Source organism: Schistocerca cancellata, chromosome 3 (assembly GCF_023864275.1).
Source record: "Schistocerca cancellata isolate TAMUIC-IGC-003103 chromosome 3, iqSchCanc2.1, whole genome shotgun sequence".
NCBI lineage: Eukaryota > Metazoa > Arthropoda > Insecta > Orthoptera > Acrididae > Schistocerca > Schistocerca cancellata.
Window position 1 is genome coordinate 377,530,464 of NC_064628.1, and position 19,557 is coordinate 377,550,020.

The following is a 19,557-nucleotide window of genomic DNA, read 5'->3' on the forward strand; positions in this document are numbered from 1 at the left end:
TTCATATCACTTTGCAACATTACTATCAGACATTTAAACTACATGACAGTGTCAAGCTAATGCTGTATCTGAACATTATAGGTTTGTTTTTCCTGCTCATCTGCATTAACGTGCATTTTTCAACATTTAGAGCAAACTGTCGTCATCACACGAACTAGAAATTTTGTCTAAGTCACCTTGTATCCTCCTACAGTCACTCAGCTTTGACAACTCGCCATACACCACAGCATCATCAGCAAACAATCACAGATTGCTGCCCACCTATCCGCCAAATCGTTTATGTACATCACACTTCCCTCGGGCACACCTGACGATACCCTTGTCTCTGATGAACACTTGCCTCTGAGGACAACATACTGAGTTCTATTGCGCAAGAAGTCTTCGAGCCACTCACATATCTGGGAACCTATTCTATATGCTTCTTCAACAGCCTGAAGTGGGGCACCATGTCAAATGCTTTCCAGAAATCTAGAAGTATGGAATCTGCCTGTTGCTCTTTATCCATAGTTCGCAATATATCATGTGAGAAAAGGGCAAGCTGAGTTTCGCACAAGTGATACTTCCTAAAATTGTGCTGGTTCATGGACATAAGCTTTTCAGTCTCAAGAAAACTTGTTATATTCGAACTGAGAATATCTTCAAGGATTCTGCAGCAAGCTGATGTTAGTGATGTTGGTCTGTAATTTTGCATGTTCGTTCTTTAGGCCTTCTTGTACACAGGAGTCACCTTCACTTTTTTGCAATTATTGGGACTTTGTGCTGGGCAAGAGATTCATAATAAATGTAAGATAGGTAAAGGACCAATGCTGTGGACTACACTTTGTAAAACCGAATTGGGATTCCATCTGGACCTGGTGACTTATTTGTTCTCAACGACTACAGTTGTTTATCTGTCAGTGATGCTTATTACTATGTCTTCCATACAGGAGTCTGTCTAATAGTCAAACAGTGGTATGTTTGTTCAATTCTCCTGTGTGAACAATTTCTTGAATTATGAAATGTAAAATTTCTGCTTTCATTTTGCTATCTTCTGCTGCCTCACCAGACTGGTCAACATGTGACTGGATGGAAGTATTAGACCCATGTAGCAACTTTACATAGGACAAGAATTATTTTGGGATCTCTGCCACAACTTTTGCTAAGGTATGACGGTGGTAATTGTTGTATGCTTCGTGTCCACAGGCACACAAATCTCTGCTAACCTTTGCTTGTCATCCCTCGCGTGTTCTCTTTTGAACCGAGAGCACAACAGCTTCTGCTTCCTTAGCAGTTTTCAGATCTCATTATTAAACCATGGTGGGTCTTTTCCATCCTTAATCCAGTTACTAGGAATGTAATACTCCAGAGCAGTACTTGCAGTCTGCTTAAACTTTGCCCTTATTTCTCTACATCCATCTTACTGGAACCAAATGATGTCAATTCACTGTCTAAGTGAGATACTAACAACTGCTTATGTGCTCTTTCTAGCAGAAACTGACCCCCTAGCCTTCTTAACTGATTTAAAACTTCTATAGCCATAGTTTGCTATAATGACATTGATTGCTAATCCCCATTTCTATACTGACATCATTGTTAAGGTTCAGCCCATTTGCAGCTACAGCATAAAAGATATTTCCATTGCGTGTGAACTGCTGAACTAGTTGCTCAAGACAGTTTCCAGAAAATGTGTTCGAAATTATTTTGCATGACTGCGTGTCTGTTCCCCCTGCAATGAATCCATAGACATCCCAGACTATACTCGGTAGGTTAAAGTCGCCTCCAACTAGTAATAATGAGCGTATGGCATTGGTTGCCGAGAGACCACTCGCGGGGCGGTTTGGCCGCCGCTCCACAGGTTCTTTAACGCCACTACGGCGACTTGCGAGTGAATGAGGATGAAATGATGATGAAAGACACACAATACCCAGTCATCTCGAGGCAGAGAAAATCCCTGACCACGCCGGGAATCGAACCCGGTACCCCGTGCGCGGGAAGCGAGAACACTACTGCAAGACCACGAGCCAGGGACGCCTCCAACTAGTAATGCATGATCTGGGTATTTTTGCACTACTGACGATAGACAGCAACATCTTGGATTCATTGCTGCATCTTACAATGACTATCTGACTATCTTTACTTGTGGTGTCATCTTGAGGTAGCAAATTTTGCACGAGACCTGATTCTATGGATGACACAATGATTTGGAGCCCTTGCATTAACTCACTTGACCGAGTGTTATGAATAGGATTTTAACATTCCAAAACTGGTTGTGGTTTGAATAAATTGTAAGTACGAATAAATTGTAAGTACAACTGAAGTCGCTCACTTAAAAATTAATCAACCTGTAATCAAATGGAATTTATGACCATAGAAAAATTGGAGGAACTTGGTAACGGCATATATAATGGTGAGAGTCTTTTTTCCAAGTTGACTGTGTTTTTACTGTGCCTTGTTAAATTTTCAAGACAAAAGCAATAGGGCTGTCATAAGGACCAATTTTATGGGAGAGCACAGCTCCAGCCCCTAAGAAGATGCATTCACAGCTAAGACAACAGGCTTTGCTGGATCAAAATGAATCAGACGGAGGCACCTTAACAATGTCTCCTTTAACTGCTGAAATGTGTCCTGGCATTCAAGGGACCACACAAAGGGAACACCTTTCCAGTTGAAACACACCTGATTAATATGACATTGATTGTTATTTATCGAAAAGGCAGCCTAACTTTAAATTTGATATGGCTATGACCTAGTAGATAAATGGTAATCAGATTTAGTAGCTTTGAAAGTTGTTTCTAATCAGGGTGTGGCTGCTCGACAGTGTTCATACAGTGATGAAGGGTTTTGCAAATACCGGGGCAAAGTTGTTTTACACTGTTTGGCTTATATATTCTGTTTAGACATAGTATGAGGCAGACATAACTTTCATCTCAAACTTCAATTATGGTTGATCTCATGACAGGTCAAAATTCTGATTATTATGTCACATGCTGTAACAATGGTCACCACACACAATCCTCACTGCAATCCGAGATGTGGCTGACACAGTTGACTTGAACACAAAAATGCAGAACACCGAAAACCTTTGTAAATACTTGTTGGGAATATCATATGTCTTGAATTGCTAATGTTTTGCTGAGGGTCAACCCACAGCGGTGGGGACTCACGTAGCTCATGGCTCTGTCTGGACCCAATGGGCTACCAAACTTAAGTTCAACTGACACTTTACTCACTTCGTGCTAGCGACACCTGACAACTGTACACCTGGAAGCCCACTTCACAACTTAAAACATTAAAGGTATGGTGCACTGTCCACTGTCAGAGGCAACGTGTGTAGATTGTCTTAAGTTGTACCCAGAATCTCGTCCTGAAGAATTTGCTTATGAAGACTCATTCATAAGTTCAATAAGCATTTTGATGCACAATTTCATGTTACCTTTCTGTGACTCAGCATCTGCACTATAAGGGGGAGTAGCAACTTCCCTTTTCATAATATTGCATTCCATTCCATTCTGGATTTTCCATTGTTCGATTTACACCTTACGTTGTAAGTTATGAAGTGGACTTCCAGGTGCACAAGATGTTTGGGCTAATTTTCCTCTCTACAGTGAAACTTGGAGCAATTACTGGTTGTGGTGCTGCTTGTTGGGACAACGATGGGGTCAGCTGGTGCACACTAAGCTGCAGTAGTTCAGTCTGATGGATCTGGAAAACAACATCTTCACTTAGAGACATTTCTCATGGGGATAAAGACATGGTTAAATACTCTGTTATACAGAAAGAGACAAAGGTGCAAAAGAATGCCGTCATGGTTCACGTTGAGAATGGGAAGACTATTCACTGAAAAAACTTGCATCTTTCAGTGTCGTCATTAGCTGGCAGACAGAGAACTCAAAAGGATCATCTTTATTTACAATGTGACATATTGTAGCAAGTTCAGGAGGGGACCTAGCAGATGCTGAAATACACACAAATTATTTCCTAGTAATTTATTAAAACTTGGCCATGGTAAATACATAATTTTGGAAACGACTAGTGCTCGCATAGATGACACGAATTTGTTGCTGCTGCTACTGTTGTTGCTGCTGCTGCTGCTACTTATCATTCAGTTCTTCATTACAGAATGAGAGTTCACATCAGAGTACAATAGTCTTCAGCTGATAATAAGTTCAGGATAACTGTTCTACTTGCACACAGCCGGATCAGTACTGCGATGATATTGTTGTTGCGATTATCAAAATTGATTGCTGATTACACAGAGAATGGGATGGATGGCACTGTTTCCAGACATGAATAACTTTCTTGCTGAGATGGTATAAGGAAACACTGGGGGCATGTCTATGCAGATATCTCAGCTTTGTTGCTGTGTCTTGAAGTGATTATCTTTACTTTTGGTGCTGTCTTGAGGTAGCAATTTTTGCATGAGACCTCATTTTGTGGATGACACCAAGGAATGATAATCTTGGGTGTGGTTCTGTTGAATATTCCTCTTGGCAGAGGCATTTGTTGTGCATGTTTGAAATTGTCATAGCGCCATCTCGCTATGGGCGTGTTCTAATGCTGCACTGTTCCTAGCATATTGATCTTGAGGGCTGCCAAGTCATGTCTGTGAAAGAACCACTTATCCAATAGATGAAACATTGATTCACCCAAAAAGATGGGTCATTCGGAAAAGTTTCCTCTGCTACAACTTGGGGAACTGAGATGCAAAATTCATACCTTTTGTTATGGTTGCTGGGATGCAGTTGCTGCAGTAACTGCAGCTTTTAGGGCTTCATATGCAGACATTGTTTCAGGACATCCCCCACCATTTTTTGAGGAAGTTGAAGTTTCTGGCCTGCCTGTCAGAGGGCTCAGTGTCAATTTGTCTCATATAAGCTTGACATTTTAATGAGACGTGTGGTCGACCAGTGCTCTCCCTTTCCATATGCAACCAACTTACATGAATTTAGATGCTAATCATAAATCTGATTGTGCAGAAGTGGATTCTTGATGATTTGAGGACAGAATGCACATTGCACTTGGACAATAGATTGGCTCCACACAAATTCCAACATGCAAAACGATTTCTCTTGTAGTGTAGTCACCATGTTGCTACAAATAGGCAGCAGTTTGGCAGTGTCAAAACTTTGAACCTTCCTCTCTCCAGTGACATGTGCAGTGTTTTTCTGTCTTTTATAGTTTTTTGTAATGAACAATTGAAATTGTTTTTTCCTTTCTGAATTACCTTGTATAAAGAAATTTGTCAGTTTGAGAAGTGCACTGTGATGATGATAAATTTCAGGTGGCTCCAATCGAATATCAGCTATATTCCTGATAGTGAATGCTGCTCTGGGAGCTGGTCTTTTGAATTTCCCTCAAGCTTTTGACCAGGCTGGTGGAATAGCAACTGCTGTGGTTGTGCAGGTGGTAAGTAATTTGGAACGTAAATAGAATAACATTAAACAAAGCTATAGTATGTTAAAATTGCCAAGTAATTAAGAGGCGATTATGTCCTATTTCATAAGAGGCAGCCATCTTGTGCCTATGAAGGAGAGGGGGGGGGGGGGGAGATAATCTCCCACATTACCACTTGTGTTTACCATGTACAAAAGGAAAGAGTTGTCATCACATGATTGCTAAAATGGTAGTTATTGAGATAAGTGCTGCATAATGAAAATCAACTAATATCATTCAACAAAGGGAAATGGACAGGACCTGGTGAAATACCTGTGTAATTCTATACTGAGTATGTGGAAGAGCTCGCTCACCATTCTGGATTCAGCTTATCATAGGTTGCTGGATCAACGAAGTTTTCAACCAGCTTAAAAAGGTGTAGGTCATACAAGGAGGATCATCAGACAGATGAACATAATTATAGTCTTATATTACTCATGTCTGTCTTTTGGACCAGCATGTAGTTGTTGCAGGTTACAAGTTCATATACAGTGTGACTCTTGTAAGGGTTGTCAGGCAGAAATTCTCTGATGTTTTGGCAGATACCTGAAATTTTTTTGTGTCGTGTGGTTGTAGTAAAGTCAAACAAGTACGGCTTATCACATCTTTCAGTATCAGACTTGCATTTGTAATTTACCATCATTTTAATATGCTATTGTTTTCCATGCTAAACTGTCAGGTACTTGGTTCTGTATGATGATGCAGCACTGCAATGACGTGTGTTGTATGTCTGTATAGGTACTGTTAGTATGGATACTGGGAGCACTGGTGACGCTGGCACACTGTTCAGACGAGACAGGGGCGCGCACACTGCAGGACATACTGGAGGGTCTGTGTGGAACTCCAGGTCTTATTGCGTGTTGCCTCTGTGTCGCTTTGTACTGCTTTGGCACCTGCCTCACCTTCCTCGTCATCATAGGTGATCAGTTTGACAGAGGTACCCAACAAACTCTCTCTCTTGCTCATTAGCTAGTTGCATGATTCTTTATGCAAGGATCTGTTGTGTTTAGTAGTATTTTGTTTTATATTTCTGTTTTGTTTTGTTTCATTGAAATTAATATTTTTCTTATTTATTCGAAGTATTTTCGTCACTTCACGGATCTGACTTCTGCCATTACTGGTATATGAATCGCATCTTTACAATAGTGGCAAGCTCCACAGTGTGTATTCTTCCATTTTGTTATTCCAGGAGGATTGATTTTCTCAAATATGTCAGGTAAGGTGAACATAACACTTCTCTGATCTGTTGTATAACTACAAAGGTTACAGTCATGTGCTTGCGATTTAATTTTTGTAGCTTTTTATGGAGTTGGATATCTCTGAAATCAGGTAGATTTTGTATCTGTGACTTTTGACATTTTTATCAGTCTTATTGCTGCATGAATAAGTTCTTCACCACTGAAAACACTTACCTACTAGCATGTCTTTCGTCAAGTCAAAGCAAAACAAAATAGAGGCAAGTCTTAAAAGAGATGTGTTGGTGTAGTAGGAAATTAATTAGTTAGTGCTAGTCATGAACTGAATTTTTCTCAGAGAACTTGTGCACTGGCAGTTCCAAATAATAAATTTATCCTCTGACAAAGAAAGAGAAAGCTCTTCCTGGAGGTGAGCTATATCATTTGAATTACCCATTGTGGTGTGGCACCTACTATATTAAAATGCATGCCTATACCAAAGTCAGCATCAGAGAGTTGACTTAAGTAATATTTTATTATTATTTATTCTACTACGTTACTTGGTATGTGGGTTATGCTTGTATCACATGGGTTTCTGAATGATATGTTGACACATAATTTCAATCTGAATGCTCTACCTCACTGAATAGGAGTTCCACTTTGCATATCATAATTGAAAGAGTGTGAGACTGATGTTATGCCTTAATACTGAATACACATAAATATATATTATATGTCAACATGGTTGTGTTATACGTTTGGGAGTTACACAATCATATCTCTGAAGACACTTCATGTAAACTACTATTTTAGTAGTAGTAGTAGTAGTAGTAGTAGTAGTATACATCTGTAACATTTATATTTTCAAATTCCATCAGTCTGTTGTCTATCAGGTGCCACTTTTGTGTGATGAAATAGTAGCTAATTAGCATGAACATTTAACAACAGTGAAACATTTGTGCAAGTGTGATGCAACAGTGCCATAAAATACTGACAATACAATGGTAATTTGTATTTTGATAGTGTTCTTTTGTTATTGGATGAAAAAGTTCACATGCCCTGTCATAATTCTCACAATATACTTGGTATTCTGATTATATCTCTGTGTTCTTCATCTTCCCATAGTCTAATGTTTCTTTATTTCAACTAGCTGCTTCTCTAGTGGTTACAGTACTCCAGATGATTTTCCAACTGTTTGCAGTATCTGTCATTCATTTTGTCTGCCAAAAATGAAACACTGATCATAACTGATTCTCTTTGCCATACCTGTGTATCTGCGGTTTTTTTCCGTCTTTAGCAATGTGTAGCACCTGTTCTTATCTTGAAAGAATAATGGTAGTGAATGTAAATGTGGTTTGTCGTATCATTACACTTATTGCTTCCCAACAACATTCTCCAGCATTATTTTCATTCGACCAGTTTGTCAAATGTAAATTTAATTATTTGTGGCCAGCATGCAATAATTTTGAATGTTATGGCTGTTATCTCACAATTAATTCTTAAGTTGATACACAAGATGTTATGGAATGGCATTTTAAAAATTCGGGGTTTTTGAAAGACGACATACGGAACACTTTGCAGTAAGGAACCTATAGCTGGAAATGTAGTAAAATTTCTACAGCATTAAGAGTTGTTTTATGTATTCTTTGGGTATGTCAGTGCAAATAATCAATTGTAATGTAAGTGGATAGCTAAAAAATCTACTCACCGAGTGGCAGCAGAAGAACACACACATAAAGGTACTGAAGTTTGCAAGCTTTTGGAATCAGTGGCTGTTTCTCCTGGCAGTGGGGTTGAAGGGGAGGGAACAGGAGCAAAGGAAAAGGACTGACAAGGTTTAGCAGAGTTCAAAAAGTTGTCTAGAACCCCTTGTCAGGGGAGACTTTCCAGCCAGGGTGCAAGACTGATTGTTTGGGACTGCAACATATGAATTTGAAAACCTAAAAGCTTAAATATAGGTGATAGGATAATACGCAAGACGGGGCTGAGATTGCTGACCAAATACAGTGCATGAGTTAGAGCAGAAAAGTGATAAAATACATACTTTTGAAGGGAGAGCTGTGTACATTGGCATGATGACGACCAAGTTATCAGTTATGATGAATGGGCATAGGCAGAGGGTGTGTACTGGCAACACACAATATCTTGTTGCAGAGCATGTTTTGCAACGTGACAGTCGTGACCTCAGTGCCAGTTTCACCACCTGTACTATCTGGATTCTTCCCCCAGATACCAGTTTCTCAAAACTCCCCAGATTGGGGGTGGGGGACTAGTGTTACAACATGTTTTCGGTTCTCAACACCCAGATGGCCTTAATTTATGTTAATTCCCCTGGTATCAGCATTTGTTCTCAGTAACTGTTCCTATCTATATTCCCTTTCAGTTTTCTGCATCTTTCATTTCCTGACCTGTCTATTTTTCCTCACCTCATGCATCTACCACATACAATTCACATAACTTTCTGCTCTTATTAACTAGTGCATGGTGTTTGGTCAGTATTCTCTCTCGTGGATATTACTCTATCTTTCACTTTTAAGCTACAGTCTTTCTTACCTTCTCATCATTTCTAGTAAGTCTCCCCTGACCTAGAGTTCTGGGTGCATTTCCTGAACACTCTATTAATCCTCACCAGTCCTTTTCCTTGTCACCTCTTCCTTCCCTTTCAGCCCTTCTGCCTGAAAGAGCTAGTGGCTCTGAAAACTTCCAGATAGCAATACCTTTACATGTGTGTTCTCCTGCCATTGCTTGGTGAGTAGATTTTGTTTTATATATCTAATTACATTACACTGTCATTTGGGTAGGTACACTTCCATCCATTCATGTTTTCTTATTCCTGGAGACAGAAGACTAAACACACAATTATGATGTGTACAGGAAGTTGGTTACTTAATGCTTGTCATCCACCAATTCTCCCCCTTCCATCCATCGGCAATGTGCTGTAATCACACAGCTAGTTAATGTGAGTCAGTGTACATATTGTAGCTATGTTCTATTGTGTGATTTTACACATTTGCAGTGCTTGCTGATATGCATTTGTCTTATGGTGGAGCTCATGAGAATGTCGGTGCTGCTCATTGGTTGTGAACAGGAGCATATCCTAACAGATGACTTTCAGCCATCAATTTATTCATCAAAGTTGATCATAGTATGATGGAGAGAAATCGTGTCATCTGATACACATCAGGTGCAAGGAGGAGGACACAAACCCTTGAATTTGAAGGCAATGTCACTGTCTGTCTGTCTGTCTGTTAGGGCAGCTTCGCATAGTGTTTACCTACATCCATTCTGTGATCAACCAGTTCAGACTCTAAGACAACCTGATTTTGAACCATGTGACAGTTTATGTGGTAGTTCCTTCATCAGTGTGCTGCTGTCCCCAGTTTTCCAGACCAGACCATATGCTGTTTACTTATGAGTCAACTTACATGAGGGAGGGTGCTTTTAACTCCTGATATAACCACCAGTGGACTGTTAAAAATCCACAAGAAGTTACCATGTGAGATTCACAGCTTAAACATTTTGGCTGAAATTCTTAGAGATTACCTTATTAGACTACACATCGTACCAGATCGTTTGAAATGTGCATGGTATTTGAACCTTGAGGTGCCTTCTCTGAATTTCTGGTGGACATTTCATTACAGCTGTGCACTAGTTTGTGGTTTCAGCATGATGGTGCTCCAGCGCACCTAGATTGTTGGGTGAGGGTCATATCTCACGGACAACTTCAGAGTAATCGAAAGGAATCTCCTGTCTCTTGGCATGTTTGTTCCCCTGACCTCACTCCTCTTGACTCTTTCCTCTGTGATTATATAAAGTCCCTTGTGTATCCAACACCAGTAGAAACAGTTCTGAGTACAGTCTATTGTGTGCATCTTTACAGCATTTGATACCTTCAGAAGGGAGCGTGAAATGTTACAATAAGACAAAACATGGTTTGTCATCGCGCATTATGCAGGGTGGTCCATTGATCATGACCTGGCCAAATATCTCATGAAATAAGTGTCAAATAAAAAAAACTACAAAGAACGAAACTTGTCTAGCTTGAAGGGGGAACCAGGTGGCACTGTGGTTGCCCCGCTAGATGGTGCTGCCAGAGGTCAAACAGATATCAACTGCGTTTTTTTAAATAGGAACCCCCATTTTTTATTACATATTCATGTAGTACATAAAGAAATATGAATATTTCAGGTGGACCACTTTTTTCACATTGTGATAGATGGCGCTGTAATAGTCACAAACATACGGCTCACAATTTTAGATGAACAGTTGGTAACAGGTAGGTTTTTTAAAATTAAAATACAGAATGTAGGTTCGTGTGACATTTTATTTTGGTTGTTCCAATGTGATACATGTATCTTTGTGAACTTATCATTTCTGAGAATGCATACTGTTACAGCATGATTACCTGTAAATACCACATTAATGCAATAAATGTTCAAAATGATGTCCGTCAACCTCAATGCATTTGGCAATACGTGTAATGACATTCCTCTCAACAGCGAGTAGTTCGCCTTCCGTAATGTTCCCACATGCATTGACAACACGCTGACGCATGTTGTCAGGTGTTGTCGGTGGACCATGATAGCAAATATCCTTCAACTTTCCCCATAGAAAGAAATCCGGGGACGTCAGATCCAGTGAACGTGCGGGCCATGGTATGTTGCTTCGACGACACATCCATCATGTTGGAAGTACATCGCCATTCTGTCATGCAGTAAAACATCTTGTAGTAACATCGGTGGAACATTACGTAGGAAATCAGCATACATTGCACCATTTAAATTGCCATCGATAAAATGGGGGCCAATTATCCTTCCTCCCATAATGCCGCACCATAGATTAACCCGCCAAAGTCGCTGATGTTCCACTTGTCGCAGCCATCGTGGATTTTCCGTTACTCAGTAGTACATATTATGCCGGTTTACATTACCATTGTTGGTGAATGAGGCTTTGTTGCTAAATAGAACACGTGCAAAAAATCTGTCATCGTCCCGTAATTTCTCTTGTGCCCAGTGGCAGAACTGTACACAACGTTCAGAGTCATCACCATGCAGTTCCTGGTGCATAGAAATATGGTACGGGTACAGTCGATGTTGATGTAGCATTCTCAACACAGACATTTTTGAAATTCCTGAGTCTCGTGCAATTCGTCTGCTACTGATGTGCGGATTAGCTGCGACAGAAGCTAAAACACCTACTTGGGCATCATCATTTGTTGCAAGTCGTGGTTGACGTTTCACATGTGGCTGAACACTTCCTGTTTCCTTAAATAATGTAACTATCTGGTGAACGGTCATTTTGATCACAATAGCCACACAATATCGATCTTCTCCGCAATTGGTAAACGGTCCATTTTAACACAGGTAATGTATCACGAAGCAAATACCATCCGCACTGGCGGAATGTTATGTGATACCACGTACTTACATGTTTGTGACTATTACAGTGCCATCTATCACAAAGCGAAAAAAGTGGTCCAACTAAAACATTCATATTTCTTCACGTACTACACGAATATGTAATAAAAAATGGCGGTTCCTATTTAAAAAAACGCAGTTGATATCTTTTTGATCTATGGCAGCGCCATCTAACGGGCCAACCATAGCGCCACCTGGTTTCCCCCTTCAAGCTAGAAGAGTTTTGTTCTTTGTAGTTTTTTCGTGTGGTGCTTATTTCATGAGATATTTGGCCCGGTCACTATCAATGGACCAGCCTGTATAATGAAGTTGGTGGTCATTACATTGAACATTTATGCCAGTTTACAATATTTGATTGTGCTCTACTGTTTTAGCAATAAAAGTTTCCCAAACTACAGTATTATGCTGTTTCATTTCGCTTACCAAATGCATAGAAAGTGCACAGTGCCTGTAGAAACTGTTTCACGTTTTTGGCTACAGGTTCTTTTCCCAAAATTTTGTGAATGTCATCATTCTGTAACACTCCGTATACACGCTGTCTTCACAGTGCATGTCTGTTTTTAATAATTGTCATAACGAGAAGGTATATGCTCCTTTCAACAGTTGTTACAATGTTATCCTCTACAATGAATGTAGTATGGTAGATCAAGTAAATCAGTAAACATATCTCAAAACTGTTACCTGTATGTGCGTGTATTGCACTCTTTCACTGAGCTGCAGCCAAACACGCTTCATGCTTTTATAAATTAATCTGACTAATGTTTGTCATTTAAAATTATTTTGTACACCCAAGTTTTGTTTACCATGTAAATAGCGTGTGCTTCTAGTACACAATTTTCTTCTGAATTGTGTAGTTACCTCTGTTCATGGTATGATAAGATAGCATCTTACATGATTGATACTTTTTGTTTAGAACTACAAAGGTAGTATAGAGATATTAAAATGTTAATAAAAGATGTAAAGCATATTTAATTATCATTCTGCCAACAACTCAATGAAATTTGTAAATTAAATGGATGCTGTCATCCAAAATTAAAATTCTAATTCTTTGGGCGTAAATATAAATCTTCAGGGGGAGGTGGGAAGGTGGGAGACATGACATTATTATCCAGTTGTGGGTGTTCTAAGTATCAGTCATGGATGAGGTTACATATGTTCCAGAGCTTTTATTTTTGACAGAGAAACTGGTGAATCATGTATAATTTATTTTCAGACCTATTGTACGTTTTAATATATGCTTTTCATGCATTATTTGAAATGTGCAATATTAGAAATGAGACCATCCTTCATGCGTGCTTGATTCTTTGCAGCTATTTGGGTGTGGGAGCTGTCTTTTATGTTGTGGTGCTCATAGTGTACCAAAAATTCGCAGGAGAATTTACTCCTGGTCCAATTAAAACTAGTCCAACAGAATGGACTGATGTGTTTCTGGTGGTCCCGGTTATTTGTTTTGGATACCAGGTTTGTATTTACAATATAACTTGCTTTATACTAAACACAATCATAGCATCTTGACCCATCATCATCATCATTGGTGGTGGTGGTGGAGGTTTCAGTTTACTATTATTTTCATGAGACAAATAGAAACTGCACTCACTCACTTCAGACCTACTAGGTTTGCTCAAATTGATCACTCTGGATGAGAGAGGCTGTTTTTTGTGTAAAATATGAAAGTAGAGAATTCTGTCTGGCCACATTGCTACATTTTTTACTGCTTAATATCCATACAAATTGAGTTAATAACCATTGGCTATAAAGTTTGAGGTCAATAATGTCACTGCAATGCCTTGAAATTTTCTATGCCATGCTGTCTGACTAACCTATTTGCTACGCTGGACCTTGTTAGCTGGTCTTCTAGTTTTTGGTGTCTTGACGAAATCTGGGTTAATGACAAGTTTGAAATGATGAATGCATTGCTACAGCAGTTAGCTTGATACTTTCCCACATTTGTTAACACAATCATTATAATGATCAGCCGGTATATGATAATTTATACAGTACATTCATCACAGGAAATTATGGACTGAATAATATTAACAAAAAATGATTGAAACTGAAGTGTTTATCATTTGTGTGACCATAGGCAATCAGCTGATCAATGATGATGTGGAGTTGTTCGTATTTAGATAGTTGGTCGGGGCTTAAATGATCTTTGCAAAATAATAGCTGCCCTCAGACACACCTAAAGGAGTTCACAAAGATTAAAAATGCTAGTGACTAAATGACGATATTGCGACAAATGATGCTTAACAGAAAAGTTGATCTCTGAGATGTTACAATGAAAGCAAGCCACAGACTGATTCAAAGAATTCCACAAGAGATATTTATATAAATGTTTGCAGTTTAACTATTGGGCACTGACCAACTGAAGTATTATCCTGCATAATTCTATGTAAAATTGCATATGAGTAATAACTTGTAAAATTAATGGATATGGTATTAAGGGTCAAAGTTTAATTAGGTTTAACTAGGAGTTGAACAACTTAAAAATTAAGAAAGTTATATGGACTACAGTCTGAAAACTATATGTACTCCTGCAGGATTCAATACTCCCGCCAAAATAGGTTAAAATATGAAATTTTCTAGATTGAATACTTAACGTACTAACATGTTTTCTTGATGGAAGTGGGCAGTTTTCCAATCAGGAAAATTAGAGCTTCAAAACTAGGTAACTGTATTTTGGAAATGGAAACAATGACTAGTTAAAAGTGAAACATTCTGGAAGAAGAAAACTTCAATTACGAATAACTTTTGAAATGTGACATTTTTGTAAAAAGCAAGATGTTTGCTAGGAAGAGAGACATGAGGGCTTTAACCAGAGCTATAAAACACTTCAGTTGTAAATACTTATTAGCTGATTCCAAATTCTGTAGCCACATGCTTGTGGAACATCTTAAATTATGGATATCTTTTTATTGAAATCATTTATAGCAAATTAATTAGCCTGTTGTCATCAGCAATCTGGAAATTCTGTTTTGAATAATAAATCTTAAAGATTCTCAGTCACTGTAATAGCTGTATACACATCATTCATTAAAAAAGACCTAAGAAAGAAAAAAAATTGTAATTAATGTCAGGCATAATGTTAGACCGAGTGGATGGTCGCAACTTGCGCTGCTACAGTGTGTGTGGAAATTTCTTACCCACATATTTGAACTAATGATTGACTTCTTGCCTGTTGAGCTGTTAAGCCATTACTACTACTACTACTACTACTACTACTACTACTACTACTACGTGATCAGGCCCAGTGGACCGCACGCATCTACAAGTTTCCTCCTCCACTGTATTCTGTCCATTGCTGCTATCCGCCATTCGTCCACATCTATTGACATTTGTTTTAAATCTTCATGGAGTCCGTCCCTCCAATGCTTCTTGGGTCTCCCTGGTGGTCTCTTTCCTGTAGGTGTGAAATCCAGGAGCTTCTGAGGCCATCTGTGATCCTCCATCCGGGCCACATGGCCGGCCCACTGCATTCGTTTGGCTTTGGCAGCTCCTGCTATGTTGGGCTGCTGGTGTAGTTCCTCAAGCTCTTGGTTGTATCTGATCTCCATTCTCCTGTATCTGCATCCAGAACCGGACCGAAGATCTTCCGAAGCACTTTTCTCTCAAAGACAAGGAGCTTATGGAAGTCCTGTTTCCGGATACTCCATGTCTCACAGCCATATAGAACAACAGGCTGGATCAGGATTTTGTACAGTCGAATCTTGAATTGTCTGGAGAGAGATTTGGACCGAAGCAGTTGTGCTAGGCTGTGCTAAGATCGGTTTCCTGCTTGTATTCTGGCATTGATCTCTGCCTCACATGACGAGTTCTCAGTGAAAAGTGCCCCTAGGTATTTGAATTCTTGCACTCTCTTGTAGCAATGGTCCCCAACCTGCAGTGATTGTAGATGATCAGCAGTCTGACAATGACCACGCGTCATAACGAGGTATTCTGTCGTAGCTTCGTTTATGTTTAGCCCAAATTTGCTGGCAGCCTCCTTTAGTGCTTTGGTCATTTGCTCCCACTCCTCTTCCGACGTAGAGAGTAAACAGATGTCGTCTGCATAGGCTAAGTATGCCAGTCTCTTTCCTTCGATTTCAATCCCTTCGTTCTCTTGGAAGGTCTCGCGTACGATCTTCTCGAGGGCAAAGTTGAACAGGATAGGGGACAACCCATCTCCTTGCCTGAGTCCTGTCACAATTTCAAATTCCTCAGTTACGCGATTTCCCATCTTCACCTTTGCATGTGTTTCGTTCAGACAGATCTTTATCAGATTGACGAGTTTCTCTGCTATGCCAAACTCCCTTAAACAGTTGAGCAGGCTCTTGCGATGTATGCAATCATAGGCCTTCTTAAAATCAACGAATAAAATATGCAAATCTTTACCATATTCACCCAGTTTCTCAGTGATCTGCTGGAGACTGAAGATGTGATCTACTGTTGACCGTCCTGGCCGAAAACCTCCCTGGTACTCCCCAATCACCGATTCTGCCACTGGCTGAATTCTATGTATGAGGCAATTGGACAGGATCTTATAGCAGACGTTAAGCAGGGCGATTCCTCATTTGAGTTTGTAGCCCTTCTTATGTATTGGACAAATCAGAGCTGTTTTCCATTCTCCTGGTAGTTCCTTCTTTGGTCCATATTGCCTGTATCAGTCGGTGTATTTTTTCTGCAAGTTTCTCTCCTCCTGCCAGCATCATTTCAGCCTGTATTCCATCTTGACCTGGACCATTATTCTGTTTAAGGTGTCTGATTCTGGTTTTTATCTCATCCAGGGTAGGTGGGGGATAGTCTGCATCGGCTGTAATTGGGTACTGGAAATCAAACTGCAGTTCGGGTTCATCACAATTTAGCAGCTGTCCGAAGTACTCTTTCCATCTCTCAGCTATGTCTCTATCGTTCGTCAGGATCTTATCACGGAAATCTTTGACAAATTTCTGCTTGGCCTGGTGACCTTTGCAGAGGTACTTCATCCTCAGAAACATTTCCCTCGTCTTTTGTCCTCTGAAGTCTGTTTCTGCTTCAGTGATGATATTCCTTATGTATTTCCTCTTTGCTCTTCTCAGAATTGCTTGTGTAGTCTTTCGGACCTCCTCAAATTGTGCTTTGGCCTGTGCCAGATTTGTCCCCTTCAGCCATTTGTTCCTGGCTTCCTTTCTCCTTTCCAGGGCATCTGCACATTCCTTTCCAAACCAGATCTTGCCCACTGGGTTTCCCATGAGTGTTTCCTTTGCTGTATCCCTAACTGAGCTCTGGATGTTTCCCCACATAAGTTCGAGGTCCTGATTCGCGTCCACTTCACTGAATGCTTCAAAGCGGTTACTAAGTTGCAACTGGTATCTGGTCTTCGTTGCCTCATCTTTTAGTTTCTCCACATGGTACCTTTCCACTCTTTTTAATTTAGGCCCCGTTCTTCCTTTACACTGTATGTTTAAATGGCCTCTGACCAGGAAATGATCACTCCCACCTTCGGCACCCCGCGCTGTCTTAACGTCTAACACCCATCTCTTGGCTCTGAGATCAACGGCAACATGGTCTATTTGATTTACAGTTCTCCCATCTGGTGATACCCAGGTTCCTTTATGTATGTTTTTCCGCTGGAAGTTTGTGCTGGAGATGGAACAACCCTAATGATGTAGCGAAGCTGATGAACCTAACTCCATTGTCATTGCGTAGGTTGTGTAGACTGTGCCTACCTGTTGTGTCTTGGAATATTTGTTCTTTCCCAACCTTGGCATTCATATCACCAAGGAGGATCCTTGGGTGTCCATTTGGTATAGCGTCCATCACTGCCTCTAGCTGTGCATAGAACTCGTCTTTCACTTCACATTCGCTCTCCTCCGTGGGAGCATGACAGTTCACAAAAGTTGCCTTAATATACTTTACTTCCAGTGTTAGAACACATATTCTTGGGTCATTAATGATTGAAATATTATTATTCTGAGGATTCTGAGGAATAATAGCAGATAATCTGAGATGTTACAAAATGGTTTTGTGATGGTCAAAGATGTTGCAGGAAAGAAATTTTTATGAGCCATGGTAGTGTGTAAAGGGAAACCTGTCTTGGACAGTAAATGTGGAATATCCGCTTTCGTCTTTCCATGCATCTTCTCATATTACTTTCATTATTTCATAGTTATGGAAGAGATGGTGATTTCAGTTGCTATATTTCTTTATATGGAGAATGAAAACTATTCATTCCTATTTATTAATATTTTTGATGCCAACTAGCTGTATTTGTTTTTTTCCTTTTTTTGTTTATACTAATTGTAGTTGGATGGACATAAAAGATGACAATAAAAGGGAATATAAATTCCCCCACCATTCCAATAACAACTGTGAAGCCTTCTATGTGGGAATGACCAGCAACAGCCTGTCCATTCGCATGAACGGACACAGACAGACAGTGTTTGTTGGTAATGAGGATCACCCTGTGGCTAAACATGCCTCGGTGCATGGCCAGCACATCTTGGCACAGTGTTACACCGTCCGGGTTATCTGGTTACTTCCCACTGACACCAACCTATCAGAACTCAGGAGATGGGAACTTGCCCTTCAATATATCCTCTCTTTCCGTTACCCACCTGGCCTCAACCTCCACTAATTTCAAGTTGCCGCCCCTTGTACATCACTTGTCACTCAACAACAAATGCCTCTGTACTTCTGCCTCAACTGACATCTCTGCCCAAACTCTTTGCCTTTACATATGTCTGCTTGTGTCTGTATATGTGTGGATGGATATGTGTGTGTGTGTGTGTGTGTGTGTGTGTGTGTGTGTGTGTGTGTGTGTGTGTGTGTGTGTATACCTGTCCCTTTTTCCCCCTAAGGTAAGTCTTTCCGCTTCCGGGATTGGAATGACTCCTTACCCTCCCCCTTAAAACCCACATCCTTTAGTCTTTCCCTCTCCTTCCCTCTTTCCTGATAAAGCAACCGTGGGTTGCGAAAGCTTGAATTTTGTGTGTGTTTGTGTTTGTTTGTTTGTCTATCAACATACCAAAGCTTTCGTTTGGTAAGTTACTTCATCTTTGTTTTTGGATATATTTTTCCCACGTGGAATGTATACGTCTTGACAGGTTTTTGGGCATTGCATTAGGCATTAGACACATACTGTGTCAACTTTATTGTTCGAGAGAGAGAGAGAGAGAGAGAGAGAGAGAGAGAGAGAGAGAGAGAACAAACTTGGTCTGCAAGCCTCACCTATTCACCTTTGCTGCGTCGTTACAGATGTTGTCCCACCATCTACTCCTAGTTCTTCTTCCACATGTATATTACAGTTTAATTATTAAAACTTCACATCCATACAATAATACCAGTATTATAATACATTGCTGTGAGCTAATATTCCCAGTATCTTGTTACCAAAGTAACATATCAAGTCTCACTTCAGTCATCTGATGGACCTGCTGATGTCAGCTGTGGCAGGCCAGTGCTGATGGCTAAAGATCTCGTCCAAATGTGACATTTCCAGTGCTACATTCAATGGATTGAGACACAGTTCTCCACTTTGCCAGTGGACTGTCATTTTATTTTGTTCCTTCCAGTGGCAAGCTAGAGTACTGTGGCAT

General features: G+C 40.0%; 1 protein-coding gene across 1 annotated transcript in view; it reads left to right on the top strand.

The window, feature by feature from the left end:
• Window positions 1-19,557, top strand: part of LOC126175071 (putative sodium-coupled neutral amino acid transporter 7) — a 70,370-nt gene that overhangs the window by 38,837 nt on the left and 11,976 nt on the right. Inside the window, exons 2-5 of the mRNA XM_049921598.1 lie at window positions 5,261-5,385; window positions 6,151-6,349; window positions 6,493-6,628; window positions 13,315-13,465. Of these exons, the coding sequence (XP_049777555.1) occupies window positions 5,261-5,385; window positions 6,151-6,349; window positions 6,493-6,628; window positions 13,315-13,465 (611 nt within the window). The remainder of the gene's footprint in view (window positions 1-5,260; window positions 5,386-6,150; window positions 6,350-6,492; window positions 6,629-13,314; window positions 13,466-19,557) is intronic.